The sequence below is a fragment of the Melozone crissalis genome, unplaced genomic scaffold (genome assembly GCF_028551555.1).
Source record: "Melozone crissalis strain CALT ecotype California unplaced genomic scaffold, PUWL_Pcris_2 ptg000012l_1, whole genome shotgun sequence".
Lineage (NCBI taxonomy): Eukaryota > Metazoa > Chordata > Aves > Passeriformes > Passerellidae > Melozone > Melozone crissalis.
The window spans coordinates 15,275,013-15,300,972 of NW_026535790.1; the positions used below are offsets into that span (position 1 = coordinate 15,275,013).

The window sequence follows — 25,960 nt, forward strand, 5'->3', positions numbered from 1 at the left end:
GCCCGCCCAGCTCCGCCGCCGCCGCCGCCGCTCCGCCGCCGGCCATGGCCAAGGACCAGCTGAAGCCGCGGCTGTGCCGAATGCTCAAGGGGGAGAGCGGCTACGGCTTCCACCTGCACGGCGAGAAGGGCAAGAGCGGCCAGTTCATCCGCAAAGTGGAGCCCGGCTCGCCCGCCGAGGCGGCGGGGCTGCGCGCCGGGGACCGCGTCGTGGAGGTGAACGGGCTCAACGTGGAGCAGGAGACGCATCACCAGGTGCGGGACGGAGCGGGGGCACGGCCGGGGCACCCCGGGCCGAGCCGGGCTGTGCCCGCTCCAGCGGGGGTTTCACCCGAGATATCCCGAAATATCCCCGCTGGAGCATCCCCGGCCTGGCCGCGGCGGGGCGGCTGCGGCGGTGGGGCTGTTGCAGCTGTGGGTGGGTGTCCCGGTGGGGTGGGTACCGCAGTGGGCTGGGTGCCCCGGTCGTGTGGATGCCCCCCGAGATGCCAGGGCCGGGCTTTGCGTGGCCCGGGAGCCGCAGCTCCGTGCGGGGTCGCGGCGCCGGGCGCTGCAGTCGTGTCAAGGTGGGGAAGGCGAAGGAAGGTGTGTGTGGGGCTGGGCAGGGCTCTGCCGCGTTATGCAATCGGTGGTGGAAAGGAATGGGGAGACCCGGGCTTTATTTCCGGCTCTGCTGTGGGTTTTCTTGGCTGCTTTAGGCGAGCTGCGCCTGCCTGTGCAGCTCGGAGTGTAGGAAGATGCCTGAAAATCTCCAGATAGAGCTGTGCAGATGTTCAGCGGTTGGGCTGGCCAGGGAGCGATAGGGCTCGGAGGGGAGCCCTGGCTCTTCCTGACCGCGCTGGGACCGGGCAGCTCCGAGGGTGCTGTTTCTGCTCCAACAGAAGCTGTTTGTTTCAGGCTCTGGCATTTTCTCCTTGTAAAACTGAAACTTACATTTGTCAAACAATTTAGTCTAAAAAAACCCAAGAAATGCGGAAAAAAGCAAGCAATGAGAACGAAAACAAACAAGCAGTGAGGTTCAAGCTGCTCCAGTCCTGCTGGACACTCGGAGCCTGGCAGGGGCACAATTTGCCTCGTGGTTTGTGGGGCTCTGCAGGATTTGGTGTTTTAGTAACTTAAAACATCTGCTCAGCCCCGCTGCCAGCACTGCAGGGGACAGAGCTGAGATTGCCTGGACCCTGCAGAGTTTTGGGGGGCTCTGTGTCCCCAGACCTCACCCCAGGTGTGGATGTTGCTGTGCTGAAGGTGAAGCTGATCCTTCCAGGTGGCTCCAATGAAGCCCCGTGTGCTCCTCTCCATGAGCCTGGTGGGGTTTGCTGAACTGAGCTTGTTTTGATGCTCCGAGCCAGCCGTGTGAAAGTTGATGTTTGTCCTGAGAGCGGTTTCAAACCCCTTGAAGGAGGATCCCCATCTTTGATGTGGCTGGGCAGGAAGGAGGGCTGTGTTCCTGTGGTGCCTTGGAAGCCAGCAGAGCTCCCTGCTGGCGCTGGGCTGCTGGGAACGGGCGATAGCGGAGCCAGCTGCGCCTTTGAAACGTGCTGGGGCTTCCCAGTAGGTCAAGTGAAATGGGAGGGGGAAATTTCTCTTTCTTCCTTTTTTTTTTTTTTTTTTTAAATTTTATTTTTTTGTTGTTTGTTTTTGTTGTTGCTGCTGGCGGCAGGATGGAGCGCTGGCACTGCCTGCTGCAGAGCAGTGATTGGAACAGGGTGTCCCATCCAGCGTGTCTAGGAGCTCGGTGCCACTCTGGCTGCTGTGGCGCTGGGGTCTGTGACAGTGCCAGTGGTGGGAGCCCCGCCTGCTCTGGGATCACCATTTTCCTGCCTCAATGCCACAAGAACCTCTTCATTCCCCCAAAGCACTGATGGGCCGTGGCGAGGGCGATGCCCTGGTGGGTCACACGATGGCTCTGAGCAGCCACTTCACCGTGGCCCTTCCTCTGCTCCTTGCCCAGCCTTGAACAAGTAACACTTCTCCATTGCACAGGGGAGCCCGCAGCACACAAGGCCTCGCCGGTTGGGTGTAACTGTGTTTCCAGCTGAAGCTGGCAGCATTTTTGTCTTTGTTCTCAGTTTTTTTTTTCTTTGGCCATGCCCAAGGAGCGAAGGCAGTGCATGCTCTGTCTCAGGCTTGCATGCTGGGTTCCTCGGAACCGGGCAGAGCTGCAGCTCCTGGGCGCAGAAAGGCTCCTGGTGCCCGGGGAGCCTGGCAGCATGGAGCAGGGCCCGGGCACCTCTGTGGGAGCTGCTGGTGGCACCGTGAGTCCTTCCTGGGCGCTGCTGTTTGGCGAGGGTGGCGGGGCCAGCATTGCCGGGCTGGCGCTGCTGGCGCAGGGGTAAAGTCTGCCTGGGTGGGGCTGCGGAAATGGTGGGGCTGGCTCGGGTGCTCAGGAGGTCCCAGATGAGCAGGGCAGGCTGCATTGTCTCCAGAAGCTGCGGGACTCCAGCCTGGGAGCATGGCTCGCAAGCGGGTATGGCGCTGGGCAGGAGCTGCTCTGCCTGCCACCTCTCTGCTCTGCCCCCAGGGAGACCTGCTGCCTTGGGGGGCTCCTCGCAGCCCCTGCTGCCTTGGGGGGCTCCTCGCAGCCCATTCTGCTCGTCCTGCTCGTGGGGAGGGGGCAGGGGGCTGCTCTGTGCCGCTCTCCATCCCTGCTCAGCCCCCAGCGCTTGTGGGACCTTCGCTCCATCGCTGCTGTGGCTGTTGGGGGGCTCGGCCATGGGGTGAGCCCAGCACTGCTCCATCCCAGCTTTGGACCCTTCTGCGGACCCTCAGAGTTTCTCTGCAGTCTGTGGGACCCCTGTGATCCCCTGTGCTTCCTGGAGCACCCGAACTGCAGGCTGTGGGGGGTGTCCCTACAGCACCTTCCCCGTCCCCATCTTTGCTGCTGTGCTTTGGCTGCTGCTGCCAGATCCCCTCTGGGGGAAGTGTCCCTGCACAGGCTCTGCTGGTGTCAGCAGCACTGTCTGATGGCAGATGTAAACGGATCTGAACGGGAGCAGATGGATTTTGTGGGCCTGGTGGACCAGCACCCTCCAGGCTGGTTACAGGAGGGATCCTGGATCGCTGCTGTGCAGGCAGGGCTGCAGTGCATGAGTTGGTTCAGCCCTGGCTGCAGCCTGCACATTTCTTCCAGGCTGGTTTTTTTCTTGTTTGCAGATACCGGCTCTGTTGACCTTGAGTGGAGCTCGCAGGGAGTAAATAAATGCTGGTTAATTGCGTATTAGGCTCGTTTGTCGCTCTAACCTTGGCGTGTCTGGCCGCTGTGACCTAGATCAGAGCAGGAGCCCTGCAAGGAGCCCCGGGCTGCTTTTGGGGGGTTCTCAGCACGTCTGGGGTGTTCAGGGCTGCCCCATGGCTGGGGATGGCGGCTGAGCAGCACTTGGAGCAATGCCACCCCTCCTCCTCCTCGGGATGAAGGCCTGTGCAGGGAGGAGGTGTCCTGGCAGCTGCCAGCAGTGAGTCTGGAGCTGGTTTCCCTGTGGATGTTCTGGGTTTTCCCTGTCTCCATCCCACTCTGGTGGGATTTAGCCCTGCCTGGCTGTGGGATCAGCTCCTCCTGGCTCTCTGCAGTGTCAGTGCCTGTCGGAGCCTCTGCCAGTCCCTGATCCTGCAAAGGAGCCGGGCACAGCAGGACAATGTCCCCATTCAGCCCTGCTGGAGCTGGATCCTGCCAGGGACGGGCTCATCTCCCGCTCCCAGCACTGGCTCCCCTCTTCTCTGCTGCTTCCCAGCACGGGCTGGGGATGGGTGCATGGATTGGGCTGTTTGCTTCCTAAATCTACCCCTAGCCTGCACAATGCTGTGGTGGGGACAGTCCAGCACCTGACTGCGCTCATTGGTGCTTGGAGCCTTCCTGTGCCCCCTGGCTCGTGCCCTGCCCTGGGTATGGGAGTAGAAGGACACCCTGGATTGAGGAGATGAGGGTGTTTGCTTGGTGGGACAGACTGCACGGGACAGAGGGTTGCTGATGCTCGAGGGGCAGTACCAGCCTCTGGAAGCTCCTGACCGAGCAGGAGGCCATCCCAGGTGTCTGGGCAGGGTGATCCTGGCTGGTCTGGGCAGAGCTGCTGTGTGGCTGCAGGACCTGGGCTGGAGGAGATCCCCAGGGATCTCTCAGAGCTGTGTCCTTGCCCTTTCTGCCCCATCACCTGTATCTGGGAGCACAGCCCTGTACCCAGACTGGAGCTGCAGCGCTGGGGGGGAGCTGATGGCCCTTGGGCGCCACCCCCAGTGTCCCCATGGCTCCATCTGAGCTGTCCCTGTCGTCCCCAGGTCGTGCAGCGCATCAAGGCCGTGGAGACGGAGACGCGGCTGCTGGTGGTGGACAAGGAGACGGACGAGTACCTGTGCAGCCTGCGGCTCACCTGCACCGAGGACATGGTGCACAACGGCATCGTGCTGGGCTCGGCCGTGCCCCCTGCCAAGGGCCTGCCCAGCGACAACGGCGAGCTCTGGAAGCCACAGCTGGATCTGAGCGGGGGCGGCCTCCAGAGGCATTCCCACAGCTTCTCCTCCCACGGCAGCAGGAAGGTGAGGGGGGCTGTGGGGACCCCCTGGGATTTCCTTTCTCCTTGGGCATGGCTTGTCCCATCAGAGAAACCCTTCTGTGTGTGACTGTCACCCTGGGGACCCCCAGAGTGGAATCTCTCACTCCTGGCAGTTTGGGGCTGTACATTCCCTTCCCTCCGGTATCCCGAGGGTCTCCTGAGCTGCTGGGGGGCTCTGGGGGCTGCCAGTCCTGGGGACAGTGACCCCACGGTGCCTCAGCCAAGGCTGGTGTCCCAGCCTGGTCTCAGGCTGCCCAGAGCAGGGCTGTGGCCAAGCTGGAGCTCATGAATGAGCTTCTCTGCCTCCATTATTCGCCGGAGGGAGGGAACATCTGGGCTGAACGTGTTCGCAGCTTTTTGCTGAAATGGGAAGTTAATTGGCTCTTTTCAAGCGGCCTGGGTCTGGCCTGGGACTCGGCACTAAGTGCCTTTTATTGGTAAACTCCTTTCCAGAAGGGAAGGAATTCGGGGTGGAACAGGTCCAGTTTCCATGGCTGCGGGGCTGGAGCCGGCGCCGGCAGGAGCGGGGCTGATAGCGGGGCTGGCTGGGGCTGCGGGGCTGGCAGGAGCTGCTGGGTGCTGTGTGCCCTCCTCCACGGCCATCTGTGCCCTCCCAGCCCTGTCTCCTGTCCTGTGCTTGCTGCTCTGGGCTGCTCAACAGCCTCTGCAGCACGGAGCTGCTGGGATCCCCTCCTCCTCCTCCTCTTCGTCCTCCTCCTCCTCCCTGGGGCCCTGCAGGGGCTGCGCTGCCAGCCTGGACTCTGTCCCCTCGCACTGGGGGTGGTGGCCGAGTGCTGGCCCAGAGGTGGCCGCTGGGCTGCCAGGAGGACATCCATGGGAAGGTTGGGAAAGCGCTGTGTCCTCAGGAGCCCCTCGTGCAGAAATCCCCCCTGCACATAGGGGTGATGCTCCTGAGGCAGGAGAGGGGCTCCAACCTCTGGTGCTGCCCCTGGAGCTGTTTGGAGTCTTGCAGAGAAGGCTTCCCCTTCCCTGGGCCAGCCTCGGAGGCTGTGCTTTGTTTTTCTTTATTTTCCTTTATTCAGTGCCTGATTTGAAGCTGTGTGTGTACGAGGGTGGTGCTGGCTGTGTTTCCCTGGGGCTGCAGCCCCCTGGGACAGGGACAGGAACCATTCCCAGGGACAGGGTGGCTCTCACAGGGGCATTTCCTGCCCTGGTTGGGCTCTGGGGGCTGCAGCCCCCCAGGACAGGAGCCATTCCAGGGACAGGGTGGCTCTCACAGGGGCATTTCCTGCCCTGTTCCCTGCGCTGGTCGCGCTCCAGCAGCGAGAGCTGACGGGAAGTCAGGCCGGGGAACAGGACGGTCCTTTCCGGCCTTTGGGCTGTGGCTCCTCCGAGGAGAGGGTGGGACAGGGAGAGCAGGGCTGGCAGGGGTTGGAGAGCCCCTGTTCCCCCCAGAGGGGCTGTTCCTGGGCACTCACTGTGCCGGACACAGGGCTGATGTTTGGGCTGGACAAGGGGAGCTGGTTCTAGGGGTGATTCCCCCCTTGTGGGGATGGGTTTGCTCCTGCTGAGCACCCTGGGGTGGTTTGTTCCTGCCCCAGCAGCTCTCAGGAGAGCTGGGCACTGCCAGCTGTGCTGCCAAGGTCATTTCTCCATGCCAGAGCCGTGTGTGACTCTGGGGTGAGGTCAGGGGTGGCTGGAGCAGCAGGACCTGCATCCCGCTCCTGGGCCTCGCCATCCTGCCTGACTCAGGGAGGTGAAACCTGCCCCAGGCTCCTGGTCTGGTTGCTGTGTCCCCCTTGCAGGCTGCCAGAGCAGCAGAGGGGGTGCTGGACCTCAATTTCTGCCCTGCCCTGTGTCCCTCCGTGGGGCAGCTTGAGCCTGACCCTAACCCAGCAGCTCACAGGCACTGCAATGTGCAGCTCCTGGGTCTGGGAGATTTCTGCTGCTGCAGTGAGGCTGGGATAAACCAGGGATTGTTCCCCAGTCAGATTTAGGGCTTTTCTGAGCTTTCCTGGAGGCGTGCAGTGAAGGAGAGGAGGCAGCTCCTTCCCCCTGCAGACCCGTGGCCCCAAGCTGTCCCTGTGGGAGCTGGGGCTGCTGCTCCAGGGAGCTGCATTTTTGTCAGCAGCGTTTGTTTATAGAAAGCCTGGAGTTTTCCTGCATTGGAGGCCGGGGTTGTTCAGGGCAGCCTGAGGAGAGGAGCAGCTGAAGCAGAACGAGGAGGGAAATCTGGTGGTGGTGATGGAGCAGGAGGGTGGGCACGGCCCTGCCACCCCCCAGAGCTGCCCTGGGTGTGGGGAGGTCACCGTGCACCCCGGCAGGAGCTGTGCCCAGCACCTCGTGCTGCAGGAACCTCGGTGGCGCCATGAATAATTCAGCATGTATTTAAAATCCTGCCCGGGGAGAGGTCAGCAGGGCTGGCAGCCAGCAGCTGTGCCTGTCACAGCCCTGCTGTCCCCAACACCGTGGCCGTGGTGGCACAGGGAGCCAGGGCTGTCCTGTCCCGCAGCATTGTGCCCATTCCTGTGTCTGCTGGGCTGGGGAGGTTTGTCCCACTCTGTCCCCTGGCAGGGCATGTGTCCCCCATGCCAGGTGCTCCCCTGTCCCCACCAGGCTGTTCCCAGGGCTCTGGCTGTGCCCTGCCTGGGGTGCACAGGTGGGGTTTGGGGGTCCCAGCGTGCCAGGGCTGCTCTGGGTGCTGGCTGTGAGCTGCTTTAATGGCAAAGGTGCCTTTGGCCGCGGCAGGCTGTGATAAACCCTGGGCTGGTGGTGTGTGAAAGGCAGGGGAGCTGCAGGGCTCCCAGCGCCTCACCTGGGTGCTGCTGCTCGTTCCAGAGGTGTCCTGGTGGCACCTTTGCAGGGCTGTGGCCCTGCTGTCCCATTCCTGCAGGGCCCTGGGACCCCGTTATGGCCGTTAGGGACGTCCTTGGGGCTTGCTGCCTTCTCCAGGTGTGTTTGTAGGAGAAACAAGGACAACAGCAAAGCCAGAGAGGCGTTGGGGTGATGCAATTCCCTTCCTTCATGCTCTGGTCTGCAGGGGGTGGCTGTGCAAAGGGACCTTTACAGCCTTGGTGAAGGATAAACTTCTCCAGGGTTTATCCTTTGGAGGACAGACCCACATCTTGGAGCTGCTGGATTCAGGCCTGCTGAGTCTGGGGATTGAAGTGGGAAGGAATTGGTGGCTGGTTGCTGATTGTGCTGTGCTGGGGAGGGATGGGGCACCCCAGGATCACTGCTGGCAGGAATTGGGGCAGCAGGATGGTGTCCCGGGGGTGACAGGGGGTGGTGGCAGCAGGATGGTGTCCCTGGAGTGACACAGGGGTTGGTGGCAGCTCCTGAGCCCCGCATGTGCCTGGGGCCAGCTGTGCTGCTCTGAAGGACGATGGACCAGGTGTGGGGTCAGTGCTGACCTCGAGGCAGTCAATATTTACCCTTCTCTCTGGGCCAGGAGTCAGAGCTTGTGTCTGTTGCAAACAAACCCCAGTGCTGTGATGTGTCCTGCCCCAGCCCTGCGAGGGGAATAACTCAGCACAGATGTCTTTGGAGCACTTTGCCAGCTCAGCTGAGGCCCAAAATTTAGGGCTTGTAGAATAACCACAGAGATGTAATAAAACCAAACATGAGCAGAAATGTCTGCAGCAATTATGCAATTTAGAAAAAAAAAAAAAAAAGTGGATGGTTTGAATTAAAGTGCTTCCCTGCAGCATCTTCCACTGCCCGCGGCAGGCTGGGCTCTGTGGGAAAGGTGGGAAGGATGGCACAGCCCAGCCCTGGCACGGCCCAGCCCTGGCACGGCCTGGTGAGGCTCCTGCTGGGCAGGGAGAGTGTGGGGAACCCTCTGTGTCCCAGTGCATCCCTGCCCTTCCCACGGCTGCTGCTTTTGGGGGTGCTGGGTCTGAGAGGGCAGAGATGAGGGGAAGCTGTGTTTGTGCCACCCTGGGGGCATCAGGGATGTGCCGCCCTGGGGGCTTTGCCCATTTTTGCTTTAAAAAAACCACTTTGCAAAGCCGACTGTGCACCTGCAGTGTGGAGCTGCCCCTGGCTGAGGACATGGATGGGATGGATGAGGAAGGGATGGGATGGGATGGGATGAATGAGGAAGGGAAGGTGCCTGGAGAGGCTCTGGCAGCCCCCCAGTCCCTGCCATGTGTCCCTGAGGGTCTGTGTGGGTGGGAGCTCAGCCAGCAGCAGCACAGGGCTCCCTGGTTTTGGGATCTCCATCCCAGCAGCAGCAGCAGTCGGGCGGGGCTGTGGGGCCGCCCTGCTGACCCCGCTGCATTATTGATGTCCCCGGGCTGTGGCATCGCGTGTCACCGGCTGGGGGTGGGCTCGGGAGCGGCTCCAGCTCCGCAGCTCGGCACCGGGGGCTGGGACACCTGGGGATGCGCATCCTCGTCCCTGGGGGATTGCACATCCCCATCCTCATCCTCATCCCTGGGACTGCCAGGGCCAGGCTGGACCCAACCCGGGATAATGGAGGTGTCTGAATGAGATGGACAGGAGCTCCCTTCCCATTGTTAGGAAAATTAATCCACAAACACCACAGGTTTATGTTCAAAAAGGAGACAGAGGAGTCCTTTTTTGCTTTATGTGAAGGCCATGGGGCATCCCCTGCGATCTCTCCAGTTTTTGGAGGATGCAGCCTCCTTTTCATCCCAATTTCCCGGCTGCATTTCCCTTCTCTCTTTCCCCGTTTCTGAGGTACTTGAGAGGTTCAGACTTCCCAATATGCCTGATACCAAAGATCTCCCTCTAATGTATAACCCTCCCTTTTCATTTTTAATTCTTACAGAATTTAGAGGTTTTTTCCCCATTGGCTGAGGTACTTGAGAGGTTCAGGCTTCCCAATACACCTGATACTGAAGATTTCCCAAAGATTTCCCTCTAATGTAGAACCCTCCCTTTTAATTTTTAATTCTTATGGAATTTAGGGGTTTTAAAAGCAAACATATTTTTCCATCCATCAATCAGTGAAATCCTTCCCATTGTATCTTTTACCTCCCAGTGCTGCTTTTGTCCACCAGCAGACCCACAGCTTGTTTGTCAAGACAAACCCACCATTCCTTTCACCATCCCAGGATTCTGTGATGGTTTTGGGGTGCTGGTGCTGCTGCAGAGGGGGGTCTGTAGGGTGGGGCAGCCCCAGCCCCGGTGTCTGTCCCTGTGTGCTGCCCCCCTTCCCTCTGGTGCAGGTTTTGGTGTGAGTTTAGGGCTGGCAGTGCAATTCCTGGAGCTGTGTTGGGATGAGCAGCGTGTGCTGGGCATCACTGCAGCACTCCAAGGAGGTGCTGGCAGGGATTTGAGCCCAATCCTGCTGGGAATGCTCTGGCCCGGGTTAGTGTGGCAGGTCCTGTGTGCTGGGGCAGAGCTGGCAGGTTTTCCTCTTCTGGCCATTGGTGTCAGAGCTGAAACACGTCCTGGGAATGGGGTGGGTGGTAATTACAGCTGTGGCTGCAGGGAAATGGGAGCAGCTTGTTTGCTGCTCCTGCCCAGGGATTCATTCCCGTTTTCTGCTCCTGCCCAAGGATTCATTCCCATTTTCTGGTCCAGGGATTTATTCCCGTTTTCTGCTCCTGCCCCGGGGGATGCGGGCTGGAGGATCCCGGCAGGGCGAGCCCCGGGTCCTGCGTTCTCCCGGTGCTGCGGGACGGGGATGGATGCCCGGAGCTCCCCTTGGCATTGCCAGGGCTGGACGGGCAATCACACTCCGGACTGCCCCAGACTCCCCAGAACGGGCTGGGGGCTATTTCGGTGCTCTCCCCGCTCCAGACTGCCCTGCACAGAGGGCTGGGGGCTATTTCTGTGCCGGGGCATTGCAGGAAGCCCCTCCCGGGGAGGAGAGCATCCACCCCGCGGCACGAACTTCCTCCCCGCGGTATTTTTAGTGAAACACAAAGCGGGCGGGAGGCAGATTAGCGTCGGGAGGAGCCGTGCCCTGCCAAGGGCCTTTGTTCCCGGAGCCACGGGGGACCGAGGGGTCACCCCGGGACCCCCCAGCTCCCCGGGATAGGGGAGGGGTCCTGCCCCAGCCCGGAATGGGGATGCTCAGGGTGGTCCAGCCAGTGCTGATCCCTTCTGCATCCCCCAGTAATCGAAACCTTTCCCTGTGATACTGAGTGGGAGCTGCTGGAAGTGCAGCTCTCCCTCCCTCCCCAGCCCCCTCGGCTCTCAGGATGGGCTCCAGCAGCTTTCCTTCAAACCCAGCCCCGCTCACCAGTGGGCTCCCGGCCAGCTGGGGATGGTTCTGTTCAATGGCAGAGCTATTAAATGGTTTAGAATAAATTAAAAAAATCTTCTGGCAGCGGCGGGGCCTCGTGCGTGTGCCCTGGCAGCTGCACAGAGCCTCTGCTCCATCCCTGGAGCTGCTCCCGCCTGCTCGGCCCCGGGGGCTCCACATGGCGCAGGAAACCCTCAGACAATATCGGCCTTGGGCTGGGTTTTCTTTTGGATCCTCTGTTTATTCCTGAGAGCCAGTTGTGGAGAAGGGGATGGTGTGCTGCTGGTTCCCAGCTGTTTGTGCAGGGCTGTCCCAGAGGGATAAATCATCCCAGGGGTTGGATCTGGACCTGGGGGATGCTGTGGCTGTGGGGGAGTCCCAGCTCCTCCTGCTCCCACCTGGGGCTGTGCAGTTGCTGGTGGGCAATGGAAACTGGGGGGGCAGAGGTGCCAGTGCTGCTGATTCCAGTGTGAGCCTGGAGGGGGGCAAGGCTTCCACACACACCTGACTGCCAAAAGAGGTTCCAAAGAGCTCCTTTTAACCATTCCTTGGGTGCTCTCAGCCCTGACAATGTGGCATCACCTCTGTGTGGGTCATTCCTGCCCTCCAGGCTGGGGGAATGATGTACCCAGCACTATAAATGGCTCAGGGTGCAGTGAAGGTCTGTTCTGAGCTGGGTTTGTCTCCCAGTCCCTTGCTCTGGATTTGGAGATTTTACAGGCACTGCTGGTGGGGGACTCCAGGCTGGGATATGGGAGAGCAAAAATTAAACTTGCAATCAGTAGAGGCTTTCTGCAGATCCACAGGTCTCTATAAATAAGGAATTGAACCTCAAGCTGTTGACATAATTCTTTCTGGCAAGATCCATATTGTAATTTAATTTCATTACATTTTGCCTGGACTCCTGAATGTTTTGGTTCCATTGCTGTGCATGCTCAGACCACATCCAGACCTGGAGCTGGATTCTGTTGGCTCAGTGTCCCTCTTTTCCCATTAAAGCTTTGCAGGAGTTTGTTTCCAGGTACAATAAGCTGGTGTGGGATGTTTGTTTAGTGGTGAGCCTGTGAAAGCCAAATTTTAGTTGTTTTATGAGCACTGGGAAGGGGAGAAAGAAAATTCCCTACAGGTGCCAGTGCTGTGGAAGTGTGAGAGGCTGCTCAGCGGGCACAGAGTTCTGGAATGGTTTCTGGAAGGGGCAGGTCAGTTAATCCACCCCCTTCCACCATCCCAGGCTGCTCCAAGCCCTGCCCAGCCTGGTCTTGGGCACTGCCAGGGGCAGCCACAGCTGTGCCAGGGCCTGCCCACCCTGCCAGGGAACAATTCCCAATATCCCATCTGATCCTGCCCTCTGGCAGTGGGAGCCATTCCCTGTGTCCTGTCCCTCTGTCCCTTGTCCCCTCTCCAGCTCTCCTGGAGCCCTTTTGGGCTCTGGAAGGGGCTCTGAGGTGTCTCTGCAGCCTTCTCCTCTCCAGGCTGCACATTTTGGGCTGCCTGGCTGGGGATGTTTCCCCTGGCAGGGTGTCCAGCCTGGCACTGAGCAGTCCCAGGGATGCTTGAGGGAGGAGCAGCAGTGCCTGTGTGCCCAGATGTGTGCCCAGATGTGCTCCAGGGCCTCTCCATCGCCGTGTGCTGGCAGTGGGGTCAGAGCCTGCCCTGCTGCCCCTGGGCTGTGCTGTGATTAACCCCTCTGATGGCATTACAGGGGCTAATCCCCCTAAAGCCCCCAGCAGCACACAGGGGGCAGGGAGGGCTGAGCTCCCGGCACCCCTGGGGACGTGGCCCTGGCACCTGGCTGAGCTGGCACTGCCAGGGAATTCATTTCACTGCTGCTGTGCCCTGGGCAGGGGCTGCAGGGGCTCTGCCCAGCCCTGGCACCTCCTCCTGCCCCGTGGGGCTCCTGCCCACCACACCAACAGCCAGGGGCCATCCCAGGTGAATCAGTTCACTCTGGCTGCTCATGGTTAGCAGGATTTAATTAAGACAGGCCCTAATTAGCTGTAAGCGGGTGAGCAGCCGGCTTTGCCTGGAAGAGTTCCCTGTTTGGCAGCTGAGCTGAGCCAGGGGGATGTGAGACCCTGCGTGGGGCTGGGGTGCGGGGATGAAGTCCCCTGGGAGGGGCTGGTGGGTTGTGCTGAGCCCCCAAATCCCTTTTTTGGGTTTTTGGGCTGTTCCCCCTTTCTGGAGGCTCTGTGTCCCCCCTGGCACAGGCAGGGATGGCAGCGTGCCCAGCGCCCCAGGACTGGCCCTGGCAGCTCCTGCAGCCCGGGTTTATCAGCAGGAGCAGCTGGTGCTGGCTCTGGGGTTATCTCAGAGATCCTCCCTGCCCCAGGAACCTGTGTGTGCTCTGCCCAGGGCTCCGGGGGCCAGCCCAGCCCTATCTGCCCTGCCCTGCTCAGCTGCAGATAAGCTCAGCTCCCTGCCAAGGGGCATCCTCATCTTTAAGGAGTTTGGGTCAAAAAATGTCATTTTTGGAGCTTGGCAGAGGAGCCCTGGTGGTCCCTGATGATCCCATCAGGTCCTGGGTTGATCCTGGGACCTGATCAGATGGGGTCACTCGGGTTCATCTTGGTTTGATCCTGGTTTGATCAGAGTGTCCCAGCAGGGCTGGGGGATGCCCTGGTGCCAGCACTGTGCAATGGGGGCGCTGACAGCAGGGCTGAGGGGTGCCTGGGCAGGTCAAGGGGAGCCCCAGCAGCACGGGAGGCTCTGGGTGTGTGCCCAGCCCAGCAGATCCTGTGCAGGAGCTGTGATTTGGGCGTTTTGGGACAGGGGAGCAGCTCAGTGTGTTGCTGAGGGCTGGGCCCAAGGCCCCTCACCCCCCAGTTCTGGAGAGTGGCACCCCTGGGTGTTTGATTGCAGGATTCTGAGCACAAAGGGCCCCTCTCACACTGGGTGACCCCAGGGGGGTGCCCTGAGCTGCCTTTGCTCTCTCTCACCAGGAATGCAGAGGATGTTTGGAGCCCTCCCCCTGCCCCATTTCCTGCAGCCAGCTGGGCTGCCCGGCCAAGACAAATATTGGGAGTAAACTCTTGAACTTCCCTGGGCCCGGCACTCACAGAGCAGAGCCTGTTCTGGGGCAGGGGCCGGGCTGGGGGTGCAGATGGGTCCCCCTGCCCTGTGCCTAGCACACCCCTCACTGCCAGGGGGCAGAGCAGGAGGGAAACCAGCCCCAAAGGGACAGCAGGATGGCTTGTGCCTCCTTCCCACCCTGCCTGTGCTGAGTGCAGCATCCATGGCCTCTTCCTGTGGGGTCTGGGGGCTCGTGGAGGGGACCAGGGTTTGTGTCCCTGCTGGAATGTGGTGCAGAACAGTTCTCCCCATTCTGTATGAGATGCCTGGCTAACAGCTGGCTTTCTGCAGGATTGCACCCTATCCCTAAAATTCAGCCTTCGGGGCAGGTCCTGGTGGGTTTGAGCGGTGGGTGCTGGCCCTGGTGGGGTTTGCTGTGAGGTGACCCCAGTGCCACAGCCCTGGCACGGGGAAAAGCACCAGGACAGAGCCTGAGCAGCCTCAGTCTCTGGGAAAACCTTTCCTTTCCCAAAACCTCCCTGTCCCGGGGTTTTCCTGGGAGCTCTCGGTGCTGTGGGAGCCCAGGGCTGCAGGACTGGATTCCTGCTCTGACCCCGGGGCACTGCAGGACAGGAATGGGGCCAGCCTCCACCAGGGTTTGTGATTGCTCAAGGCCTGGCCTCCAGAACAGCTGGGGAGGCCAAAGGGGCTGGGCAGCGCCTGGAGGTGCCTGGCTCCAGCACAGACCTGGCTGAAAGCAGGGCCGGGCTGGCCTGGAGCCGTGCCTGGCTCTGCCCTGTGCGGGGGGCTCAGTTTGGGATGTGACAGAGGGCTGGCACTGCTCTGGTTTGGGGTGTGCCATGGGGCTGGCACTGCTCTGGTTGGGATGTGACAGAGGGCTGGCACTGCTCTGGTTTGGGGTGTGCCATGGGGGTGTCACACAGGGGGTGGCACTGCTCTGTTTCGGGTGTGCCATTGGGGTGGCACTGCTCTGTTTCGGGTGTGCCATTGGGGTGGCACTGCTCTGGTTTGGGTGTGCCATTGGGGTGGCACTGCTCTGGTTTGGGTGTGCCATGGGGGTGTCACACAGGGGGTGGCACTGCTCTGGTTTGGGGTGTGCCATTATTGGGGGTGGCACTGCTCTGTTTGGGGTGTCACAGGGTGGGACAGCAGCTCTGGGCTGCAGCACAGCCCCTGTGCAGGGAGGGAGGGAACGCCGTGGGATTGGGGAATTTCATTCCCAGCATCTTTCTCCATTCCCATTGTGCAGACAACCCCTCCTCTGGCCTGGGGGTTCATGCTGAGCGTGGGAAGGAGTTTTTCCCCTGCTCCAGCAGCTCCAGCCCTGCTCGCTGACCAAGGCTTTATTAATAATAAATCCAAGGATTTATTCCCATTTGCTCTTTCCCCTCCCACCCAGCAGAAAACAGATCCCTGTGGATCTGCTGAGATCCCTCTCAATCCAGAGCAGAGATTCCATGTTTCTCCTCTTGGACAAACCCCATCCTGCCAGTCCCCACATTTCTCTCCCACATCAGCCTGGAGCTGCTCCCCGTGGAGCAGGGGAGCCCTGTGGTGCCCTGGCTGCGTGTTCCCTTGGCAGAGCCAGCTGGAAAAGCGTTCTGTGTCCATGCGGACACGTGCACGTGGCGCTTTCTGCCTCCTCCATCCTCCCTCCTTCCCTCCCTGGGCTGGCCCAGCTGCTCCCTGCTCCAGCCAAGCCTCTGCTGCTGCTGCTGCAGCCCTGCCCGGGGCACAGCGTGGGTGCTCTGCTGCCTCAGCCTGCTCCTGCTCCAGCACGGGGGGGAAATGCTGATTCCCACAGCTGGGGGCTGAGACGCTGCCCAGGATGGGGACAGATCCATCCCTGCTGGGGAATCAGCTGGGCCCTGTGGGCTTGCCAGGGCACAGGGACAGCTCCATCCCTGCTGCCCCCTCTGAAACTGCCTGGCAGCTGTGGGGCTGCAGGGAATGGGGACAGATCCATCCCTGCTGGGGGATCACCTGCACCTTGTGGGGCTGACAGGGAAAGGAGATAGCTCCATCCCTGATAGATCTTGTGGGTCTGGCCAGGGGACAGCTCCATCCCTGCTGGGGGACAGGCTGGACCCTCTGGGGCTGGGCAGGGAAAGGGGACAGCTCCATCCCTGCCGCACGCTGTGGGGCTGGGCAGAGCCGGTGTCCCCACAATGGGGCCGTGCCCCTCAGGGACCCTCCCTGGGGCTGTGCCCACGGGCACGGGAGGTGCCAGGCAGGAGTGGCCGTGCTGAGAGCCCCCTTTGTGCTCAGGGATTTCCCCAAAGCCGCGGGGATGTCGCAGAGGGGCAGATCCAGCTTAGCCCTGGGGCGCCGAGGGGAGGCTGAGCTGGGATTGCTCTGCCAGGAGGGTTCTGAGTGGGGCCCTGTGGGGCTGGGAGGGCAGGGCTTTTCCCATTGCTGGGCTGGCAGCGGTGCCCTGGCACAGCCTGGCAGTGCTGCCACCCCGGGCTGCGCCTCCCCACCCTCCACGTCCTTCCTGCTCCTGCTTTCTCCTGCCTGGCACTTCCCTGGGCGCACGGGGCCGTGGCACAGCTCTGCATCCCACAGCGCCTGGCAGTGAGCTGGGCACTGGGTGGGGGGCACAGGGAGCTGCAAACCTCCTCTTGCTGCCGCTCTGGTGGCACGGGATGGGGAAGGGCCTCATTAACCTCTTGTGGTGATTTTGCACCGCCCCGGCACCCCCACTGTGCCCTCAGCTGTGCCCACAAGGGCTGCAGGGCTCAGGGGAAGTGTCCAGGACCCTGCTGAGGCTGAGGATGGTGCCCACTGTGGGCATCATCCTTCCCCTCCATGCAGGGAGCTGTGCTGAGAGTCTGGGCTTTCCATGGCGTGGCTCATCATCCTCCTCCTTCTCTCAGGGACTGCCTGAAAAATCAGAGAAATCCCAGGAATATCCCAATTGCCAGGAATTGTCCCAGGAATATCTAAATTGCCAGGAATTGTCCCAGGAATTATCCCAGGAATATCCAAATTGCCAGGAATTGTCCCAGGGATATCCAAATTTTACCAGGAATTATCCCAGAAATATCCATATTACCAGGAATTACCCCAGGCATATCCAAATGACCAGGAATTACCCCAGGAATATCCCTATTTTACCAGGAATTATCTCAGGAATACCCAAATTACCAGGAATTATCCCAGGAATATCCAAATTTTGCCAAGAATTATCCCAGGCATACCCAAATTACCAGGAATTATCCCAGGAATATCCAAATTAGCAGGAATGATCCCAGGAATACCCAAATTGCCCTGTCAGCTGCAGCCTGGCCGTGTGTCCTGCTGAGGAGCCCAGGCTGGATGTGTTCCATTGCTAATTGGAGTCACTCCCTGCCATCCTCACCCGCTGCCTTTGTGCTGCCTGCTGGCTCAGGGCGTGTGGGATGCATCCAGAGGGAGGCAGGGAGGGATGGATGCATCCAGGGGGCACTGGGTGGGTGCTGGTGCAGCCCCTGGATTGGCAGGAGGGAATAAACCCTTGGGTAGGAGCAGAAAATGGGAATAAACCCTTGGGCAGGAGCAGAAAATGGGAATAAACCCTTGGGCAGGAGCAGAAAATGGGAATGAATCCCTGGGCAGGAGCAGAAAATGGGAATATTCCTGGCTGGTGCACACCCCTTGCCTGGGGGTGTCTCTGGATGCTGGATCTGCCCCTTCCTACCCATTCCCAGCCCTGGCCCTGCAGGAAGGGCAGGAACATCTGCTGGTGTTTGGTGGGGCTGGCGTCCCAGTCTCCCCTCCCCACTCTGTTATTTATAGCATTTCACCAAACATCTGGAATTTGAGCCCGCTCAGACTGAGTGCAGCTGGAGGAGGGGATGGGGGAGAGTGTGTGGCCAGCAGGAGGGAGGGAGGGATGGAACCAGCCCTGAGCCCTCCCAGTAGGGATGGAAGGATGGAATGAGCCCTGAGCCCTCCCAGGATGGAGGGATGGATGGAATGAGCCCTGAGCCCTCCCAGCAAGGCAGGAGGGATGGAGGGAGGGATGGAATCAGCCCCAGTCCCTCCCAGAAGTCCCATCTGGAGGTGGGGATGCACACCAGGGCTCTGAGCAGTGCCCTCTGTCCCCTCAGGACATGCCCGGGTGTCCCCCAGCCCTGGTGGGTTCTGCAGCTGAGGTTTGTTTTGGAGGGAGCAGAGGAGCCATTTTGCCACTTTCGGACCCAAACCGCAGGGAAAGGAGAGGAAACGCCGTGGCTGCTGGCTGAAAGTGTGTCAACAATGTAAATGAGGCAGGAGCGCTCCTGCCTGGGCTCTCTGCAGCCCTGCCAAGCAGGGATGGAAAGGTTTGACCTGTCCTGGGTGATCCTGGAGTGCATCCAGGTGCTGCAGTGTGACCGTGCTCACAGGGCTCCCAGGGTGAGGGGGGAGACGAGGATCTGACTCCATGGTTCAGAAGGCTGATTGATTATTCTATCATATATATTACATTAAAACTGTACTAAAAGAATAGAAGAAAGGATTTCATCAGAAGGCTGGCTAAAAATAGAAAAAGGAAGGAATGACAACAAAGGTTTGTGGCTCGGTTCTGTGTCCAAGCCAGCTGGGCTGTGATTGGCCATTAATTAGAAACAACCACATGAGACCAATCACAGATGCACCTGTTGCATTCCACAGCAGCAGATAATGTTTGTACTTTGTTCCTGAGGCCTCTCAGCTCCCTAAAGAAAGGATTTTCCATTACAGATGTCTGTGACGCTGCAGTTCCAGCAGGGGTGTTGGAGCTGCGGGCAGAGCCCCTGGGGTGGGCACAGGGAGCAGGGGAGGGGGTCCCAGGCAGGGCTGAGCTGATTAGGAGCCCTGATCCTAATTATTGTGATTATTGTGGCGCACCAGGAGAGGAGCTTGGTGGAGTTCCAGCAAATCCCCACTGCGGGCAGGAGCAGGGCTGGAGCTGCTGGGACACCCCAGGGACACCCCAGGGACACCCTGCCCTGCCAGCCTGCAGGAGCCACCAGGACCCAGGGTGATGGTACCAGCCTGGCCTCGGCCTCTAGAGTAGCTCTGTGTGTGTCTGTGTCCCCCTCTTCCTCCTCCTCATCCTCTCCTGGAAGACCCAGTGTTCACGCTGGCACTGGTGTGGAATTTTTTATTGTATTTTTTTATTTTATTTTTTATTTTATTTTTTTATTATATTTTTTATTATATTTTTTATTTTATTTTTATTTTATTTTTTATTGTATTTTTATTTTATTATTTTATTTTTTTATTTTAAATTTATTTTATTTTATTTTTTATTTTATTTTTAATTTTATCTTTTATTTTATTATTTTATTTTTTTATTTTATTATTTTGTTTTTATTTTTTATTTTATTTTTATTTAGGAATAAACCCCTATTTTTGAGTTTAATTTTATTAGGAATAAAGCCCCAAACTGTGGCTTTCAAAGCATTTTAGCCCTTTGTGGGGCAGAGGGGCTGGGGACAGTCGTGGCACCTGGCCACCAGTGTGGAGAGCCAGACCCTGGGTGTGGAGAGACCCTGGGTGCTCCTGCAGCTTTCTGGGCTGGCTCTGCAATGTCCATTTTATTTATTCCTGTCCCTGCTCAGGGCCAGGCTGGGCTGGTGTGAAGGTGCAGGTTGGTTTTTCCTTTGGGACAGTCCTTTGGGCTGTGGGGAGCAGGGACGTCCCTGTGCTGGGCTGGCTCACAGTGGCACAGGAGGGTCCCTGGCACTGGGGTTTGTTGCTATAGGATCCAAAAGAAAATCAGTGTACACTGCTGCTTTTGAGGTGAAGGAAAAGGGGAGTTTATTTTCTGACTTTAGCATTTATAGTTTTCCTAAAGTGACAGCAGACTGGAGGGTGACAGTGCCACCTCTCCGATGACACTGGTCAGACCAACAGCTTATCAACTTTCTCGTCTTCCATAAAGGAATGCAAAACAATGAGTTATTTACAAAAAGTGTGTGAGAAAGTTCACTACACTTCAACGTGAGAAGGCTGAGAAAATCTTAAAAACCTTAAAAATCTTAAAGGGGTGACAGGTGTTGAGCTGGGAGTGGATTTTGTAGGGCCAGGTGGGTTTGGTTGGGTAACCCAAGCTTGGGGGCTGCTCTGCTGCCCCTCAAACCCCAGGAGGGGAGTTTGGCTCCTTTTGGGAGTGGGTTCTGCTTTCCTGCAGGCTGCCACGTGCTCATTAACGGTGTGGAACCCCTCGTTAATCAGGGCTGGTGACATTGGTGACAAATGGGCACAGCCTGGTCAGTGCAGGCGTGGCACAGCCCAGGGCTGGGGCACCCATGGGCCAAGGGGCACCCAGGGGAGCTGGGCTTGGCTCTGGGTGCCCCCAGGTGAGCCCTGAGGGACCCCAGTTCCCATCAGCAGCGCTGGGAACTCCAAGGGAAATCAAAAATCAGGTGCTGCAGAGAGTTGCCGTGAGATTGTGAGAGCTGGCAACACCCAATCGGGTTTTTTGAATTTTTTTTTTATGAAAGCGTTTCATTGTTATTTAATGTCTTGTTTGTGCTTTTTTAAATGGAGCAGCTTGAGCTGAGCTTCCGAAAGGTTTTCCTTGGAAAATGCAGCAGCTCCAGGGCTGGGTGTGAGTGCAGATCACCATGCAGGGAGGATTTACCTGATTTACCTGCACAGACACCCCTGGGCATGGCACAGGCAGGGATGGAGTGGGCCCTGCTTCAGGCACTCACTGGAAGGGGCTGGATTCCTGGGCAGAGGAAAAAAAAAAATCTTATTTTGCAGGTTTTTTTCTTTTGGCAAAATCTTCATTTTTCAGGGTTTTTTGTGACAAAATCTTCATTTTGCAGTGATTTTTTTGGCAAAAATCTTCATTTTACAGGGTTTTTTGGGAGGCAAAATCTTCATTTTGCAGGGCTTTTTTTTTTTGCAAAATCTTCATTTTGCAGGGTTCTTTTGGGGGCAAAATCTTCATTTTGCAGGTTTTTTTTTTTTTGCAAAATCTTCATTTTGCGTGTTTTTTTTGGTTTTTTTGCAAAATCTTCATTTTGCAGGCTTTTTTTTTTTGGCAAAATCTTCATTTTGCAGGGGATTTTTTTGGCAAAATCTTTATTTTGCAGAGTGGGGTTTTTTTTGCAAAATCTTCGTTTTGCAGGGGTTTTTTCGGCATAATCTTAATTTTGTGGGGGTTTTTTTGGTGGTTTTTTTTTTTGTTTGGTTTGGGGTTTTTTGGGGGGTGTTTTGGGGTTTTTTGGGGTTTTTTTGGGTTTTTTTGGTTTTTTTTTTTTTTGTTTTTTTGGCGTGTGGGCGATTTTTGGCTTTCCGAGACAGAAAAAAACGGGGTTGAATTCAGTTTCTTTGCAGCACGCTTGTGTCTGTAACTGGATCCTTTGCAGCACTGGCTATGAGAGGGGCGCAGCCTCCCCCAGAACCCCTCTCAGGCAGGATCCTGTGAAGCCCCCATGATAACAACGCTGCTCTTCCAGAAAAACTCGGGTTTCACAGAGGCCAAATCCCCCGGGAAATGGGGAAATATGGAAATACCTCCCCAGAACACAGCCAGGGAGAGGAACGCAAAAGGAAAATAAAGAGAGGAGCAGGCAGGAGAGGCCGTTCCAGAGCTGGGGGTGTGAGCAGGGGCTCAGCCCCTAATCCCAGAGAGGGGCTTTGCAGAGCTCAGCTCCAAAAGCTGTTTGCTCCAGCAGCCAAGGATTGTGTTAGCTGGGAGGTTTAAGAGCCCAGCAAAACCCTGGATCATCTCTGCGGGAGGATAAGCAGTTTTCCCTGAGGATTTCTGCCCAGAACAGATGCTGAATTTGGATTTTTTTTTTTTTTATATGTGTGTATTTAAAAATAAACGTCTTGGATTCGTTCCAGTTAAGGGCCTTCAATTGAAGATTTTGCAGTGGGAGCAGCACAAGCCCACGCAGGACGTGGCACAAAGCAGCAGCTCCCAGCCTGGGGATCCTGCAGGGGAGCTGTTCCCTCCCTCTGGGGTTGGTTTAGTGAGTAATTTGATTTCACTGCTGATCCCTGGAGCAGGAGGAGGAGGGACTGACCCTGCCAGGGTGTCCCCAAGGGATCCCCACGCTGGGACAGCACCTCCAGCCCAGATTTTGGGGCGATTCTCGGTGATTTCTCTGTGTTTTCACACTGCTGCAGGAGCTCTGACCCTGCAGGGATGGAGCAGGAGGAAAATGGCATTAAAAGGTCCTTTTTGGACCCGAATAGGTGATGCCAGGTGGGTTTTGGTGATGCCAGCTGCACTTCGGTGACCCCAGAGGCGCTGCCCTTGTCCTGCACACAGAGCCCCGTGTGTCCTTTAAGGTCACTGCAGTTGAATCATTTCCTGTTTTCCTCAGAGCCTGAGGAGCTCCGGGCAGGCTGGAAATGTTTGCAGATAGGGTGAACTGCCTGCTCTGGGGCCATGGGAAAAGTGCAGCAGGGTTCAGGGTGCACGGGGAGGGGATGGGGCTGCAGGGCTGCCCCGGTGGGAGCAGGCACAGGAGGGGCTTGGAGCCCCATCCTGGCTGGGCTGTCACTGATTCAATCCTTATTCCCCTTTATGAACCCAGCTGGGGGTGAGATACCAACACCACCAGCTGGTTTTTAGTAAAGAACTCATTTGCTGAGGGAATCTCTGTAAAATTCAGGAGCAGTTTGGAGTGTGCCCCTGTGCCTGTGATGAGCACTGCTGGTGGTGGTGACCCTCGTGTGAGAGCAGTTTCTGAGGAATTTGGTGGGTATGGCAAGCAGTTTCTGAGGAATTTGGTGATTAAGGTGAGCAGTTTTGAGGAATTTGGTGGGTAAGGTGAGCAGTTTCTGAGGAATTTGGTGGGTAAGGTGAGCAGTTTCTGAGGAGTTTGGTGGGTAAGGCGAGCAGTTTCTGAGGAGTTTGGTGGGTAAGGCGAGCAGTTTTGGTGGTTTAGGTGCCTCTCCTGTGCCAGAGGAAGGACTCAATCCTGAGTGATGGGCTCTGGGGAATTCTGCTTGGACAGGGAGATTGGACTTGGATGACCCTCAGTGGTTCCTTCCCTCCTGAGCCATCCTGTGTGCACAGGCTGCTCATTTTGCATCCCTGATTCTCCCTGGATGCTAGGGTTGGGCTGGTCCACATCTGGAGCCCTGGTCCACATCTGGAGCCCTGATCCACATCTGGCTGCCCCTGGACCCCTGGCAGTGTCCCAGGCCAGGCTGGACATTGGGCTGGGAGCACCTGGGACAGTGGGAGGTGTCCCTGCCATGGCAGGGGACTGAACAAGGTGATCTTTTCCACCCCATCTGGAATTCTGTGCAAATTCCATCCCCAGCACAGGGATCCCTGGTAGATCACTCTGTGTGACCCCACTCTGTTCTCCTCTGTAAAACCCCTCCTTGAGGGGGTGAAGGAGTTGGGAGGTTTGGAGTTTCGTGGTGCCTTTCAGCCAAGGGAGGAAGGAGGAGGAAATTGCTGCCTGGATTTTTAATTTGGAGGCAAAGGCTGGGAGAGATTTCCCTGGGAATGTGATCCCAGACCAATCCTCTCTGCTCAGGCAGGGAGCAGAGCTGCTCCTGCTGAGGAGGGTTAAAACTCATCCAGGGGGGATGTTTTCCTTAAAGCCTGGTTGAAAATGAGCACCCTGGATCTCTGAGGTGCCTTTGGCAGGGATGTGGTGCTGTGCCACGAGCTGGAGCTGCTGGTGGGAATGTTGTGGGTCCTGCAGAGCTGCAGAAAACCAGGAGTTGTTGCTCCCTGGCTGCCCTGAGGAGCCATAAAGCATTCTCCATGGCATGGGGAGAAGCGCTGAGCTCCTCCTGTGCCCCTGTGCTGTTCATCCTGCCCAGCTCAGCCTTCCCCAGCCGCAGGGAGCTCTTGGATGTTGGGGTTCATCCCCTCCCAGCAAGGAGGGACTGGGATGGTGGCACCAGTGGGTGATGCCGGTGTCACCGAGACCAAGGGAGTGGCCCTGCCTTAAATACCTGACTGAGGTCAGTCCCGGGTCTGGCCAAAGCACAGCTGGGCCTTGGTTCCTCCCTGCCCAGGGCTGGGGCTTGGCCGCTGCTGGGAGGGTCCCAGCCTATGGGTGGATGAATCTGAGCTACTCCTGCAGAAGGAAATGCATTTTTTTGTTTTGTTTTCATTTTTCTGGAGTGCTTTTGGACAATTGGGTTTCGAAAATAGGCTCAATGAGAGGAAATCCATTTGTTAAGCTGTCCCCAGGCTGAGGACGGGGGGCAGATACGGCGCTTCCTCGGGGCTCTATTTACGGTCACATCTGCCTGGAGCCACCCCGAATCCATCCATTAACCCCGTGCCTCCTCTCCCCCATGAAGCAGGACCTGAACGGGCAGAAGGAGCTGTGCCCACGCCTGTGCCACCTGAAGAAAGGCCCCAATGGCTACGGCTTCAACCTGCACAGCGAGAAGTCGCGGCCGGGGCAGTTCATCCGCTCCGTGGATCCCGATTCCCCCGCAGCCAGGGCAGGGCTGCGGCCCCAGGACCGCCTGGTGGAGGTAACAGCGAGGGGGCAGCAGCAGGGTGGGACCCTGGGCAAGCCGGGACAGCCCCCAGCCCGTCACCTTCCCCAGCTGATCCCCTGTGTTGCTGTAATTGGGGTGCCAGGGATGGCACGGCTCTGTGCTCGCTCCTCTCCTCCAAGTGGGAGCTCTGGGGAGGATTACAGAGTAGAAATTTGGAGCTGTTCTTAGGCTGGAAAAGCCCTCCAAGACTGCTGAGTCCTGCCATTCCCCAGCTGCGTCCCCAAGGTGCTGTGCTGGCTCTGGCTGGCACCAGGGAGCGTCGGGCAGGGGACAGTGGGCACAGGGCCAGGCTGGTGCTGCCCAGCTGAGCTGATGCCCTGCCAGGGAGTGCTTGGAAACATAGGGGAAGAGGCTTTGCAGAGATTTTAAGACACAAAATTATGGAAGATGGGGAAAAAGTGTTCTTGGAAGCATCTCTCTGGTTATCACGTGCTGGACAGCACTTCTTGCCAAGATGGGGCTGGGAATTGCCCTCTCTTTGGATTGTAATGTTGTGTTGTTCCTGGAGAAGGAGGTGCCCCCATCCAGAGCTGCCTGTGTGGGCAGAGGGACAGACACAGCAGCCATCCCCCCTTTCCCTGTGGGAGCACATGGATATCCCCTGCTTGGGCTGAACCCCAAAACCACCCCACAGAAACCTCGCTGCCGGCTCAGAGCAGGAATGGGATTGGCACCCCTGCAAGAGTGTGAGCTGGGATAATCCTGGGAGCAGAGCTCTCTCCTGCTCTCCAGCCCCATGAGGAACTACTGCCCAGGCAGTGGGAGCTGTGCCTGTCCCAGCAGCTGAAAGTTTAATGCTGGGACAGCGTGGGGCCGGGCCGGGCACGGGTGGCACTGCCGGGCTGGTGTCACATCCAGGGGTCCTGTTATTTATTGATGGGCTTGGCCCGGGGCCTGGCACACACAAAGCAGCTCGGGGTGAGCTCAGAAACCCGATCCCCTCCCTGCCTGCCCTTTGGGGCTGGGATAAATATTTGATGCCCCCAGCTCTGTGCCAGGGTGGGGGAGAGCAGCCCTGGCATGGATTGGGGTGAGCTGGAGTGGCAGGACAGGGATGGAGCAGGGCTGTGAGCTGGCAGCTGAGGCTGGCAGCACCTGGCACGAGGGGCAGAGCCTGGAAGGGGTTGGAAGGGGTTTATTCTCACCCCAGCCTTGCAGCTGTGCCCTGGGGAGCAGGGGAGCCTGGTTCCCTGCAGAGGGGACCCCAAGTGTGGAGCCCAGGCTCTGCTCGTCCCTTTGGATGAGGAGCAGCCCTGGGTCATGCCGAGGCTGTCGGGCCCTTCCCGGTGGGACAAAGGGTGATTCATTCACCGAACAATGTCCTGAGTCACCATTGTCCCCTCCTGCAGGAACAATCGGGATCGGGTTCCCTGGAGGTCCTGGCTCTCACGCAGGGCAGGGCAGGGAGGGATGAATCCCTGCCCCAGGCACAGGGACTCGCCCGTCAGGGGCACAGAAATCTCAGGTTTTCCCTCCAGAGGGATGGAGGGTGGCACAGTGATGCCCCAGGACACGGGGGTGCACCCAGCCCCCTGTGCCCACGGGGAGATTTGGGGCACATCCAAGGGGAAAGCTGGGCTTGGCAGCACCAGAGAGGGCAGGCAGAGGGTTTTGGGGGAGCCTGGAGTCTGTGGTTGCCCATGGATGTGTTTGGGATGCAGCCGGAGGTTTGAGGTAACACGGAGGATGCTCTGGGTGGGGTTAGGAGAGGGAGAAGGAAAAAGCCTGTAGCCTTCCTGTCATCCCAAGAGGAA

The 25,960-nt window shown here is 58.2% G+C and overlaps 1 protein-coding gene across 1 annotated transcript in view; it reads left to right on the top strand.

Moving 5' to 3' along the window:
* Window positions 1-25,960, top strand: part of NHERF2 (NHERF family PDZ scaffold protein 2) — a 31,731-nt gene continuing 5,771 nt past the window's right edge. Inside the window, exons 1-3 of the mRNA XM_054271059.1 lie at window positions 1-254; window positions 4,269-4,526; window positions 24,003-24,179. Coding sequence (XP_054127034.1) covers window positions 45-254; window positions 4,269-4,526; window positions 24,003-24,179 — 645 coding nt within the window. The 5' untranslated portion in view covers window positions 1-44. The remainder of the gene's footprint in view (window positions 255-4,268; window positions 4,527-24,002; window positions 24,180-25,960) is intronic.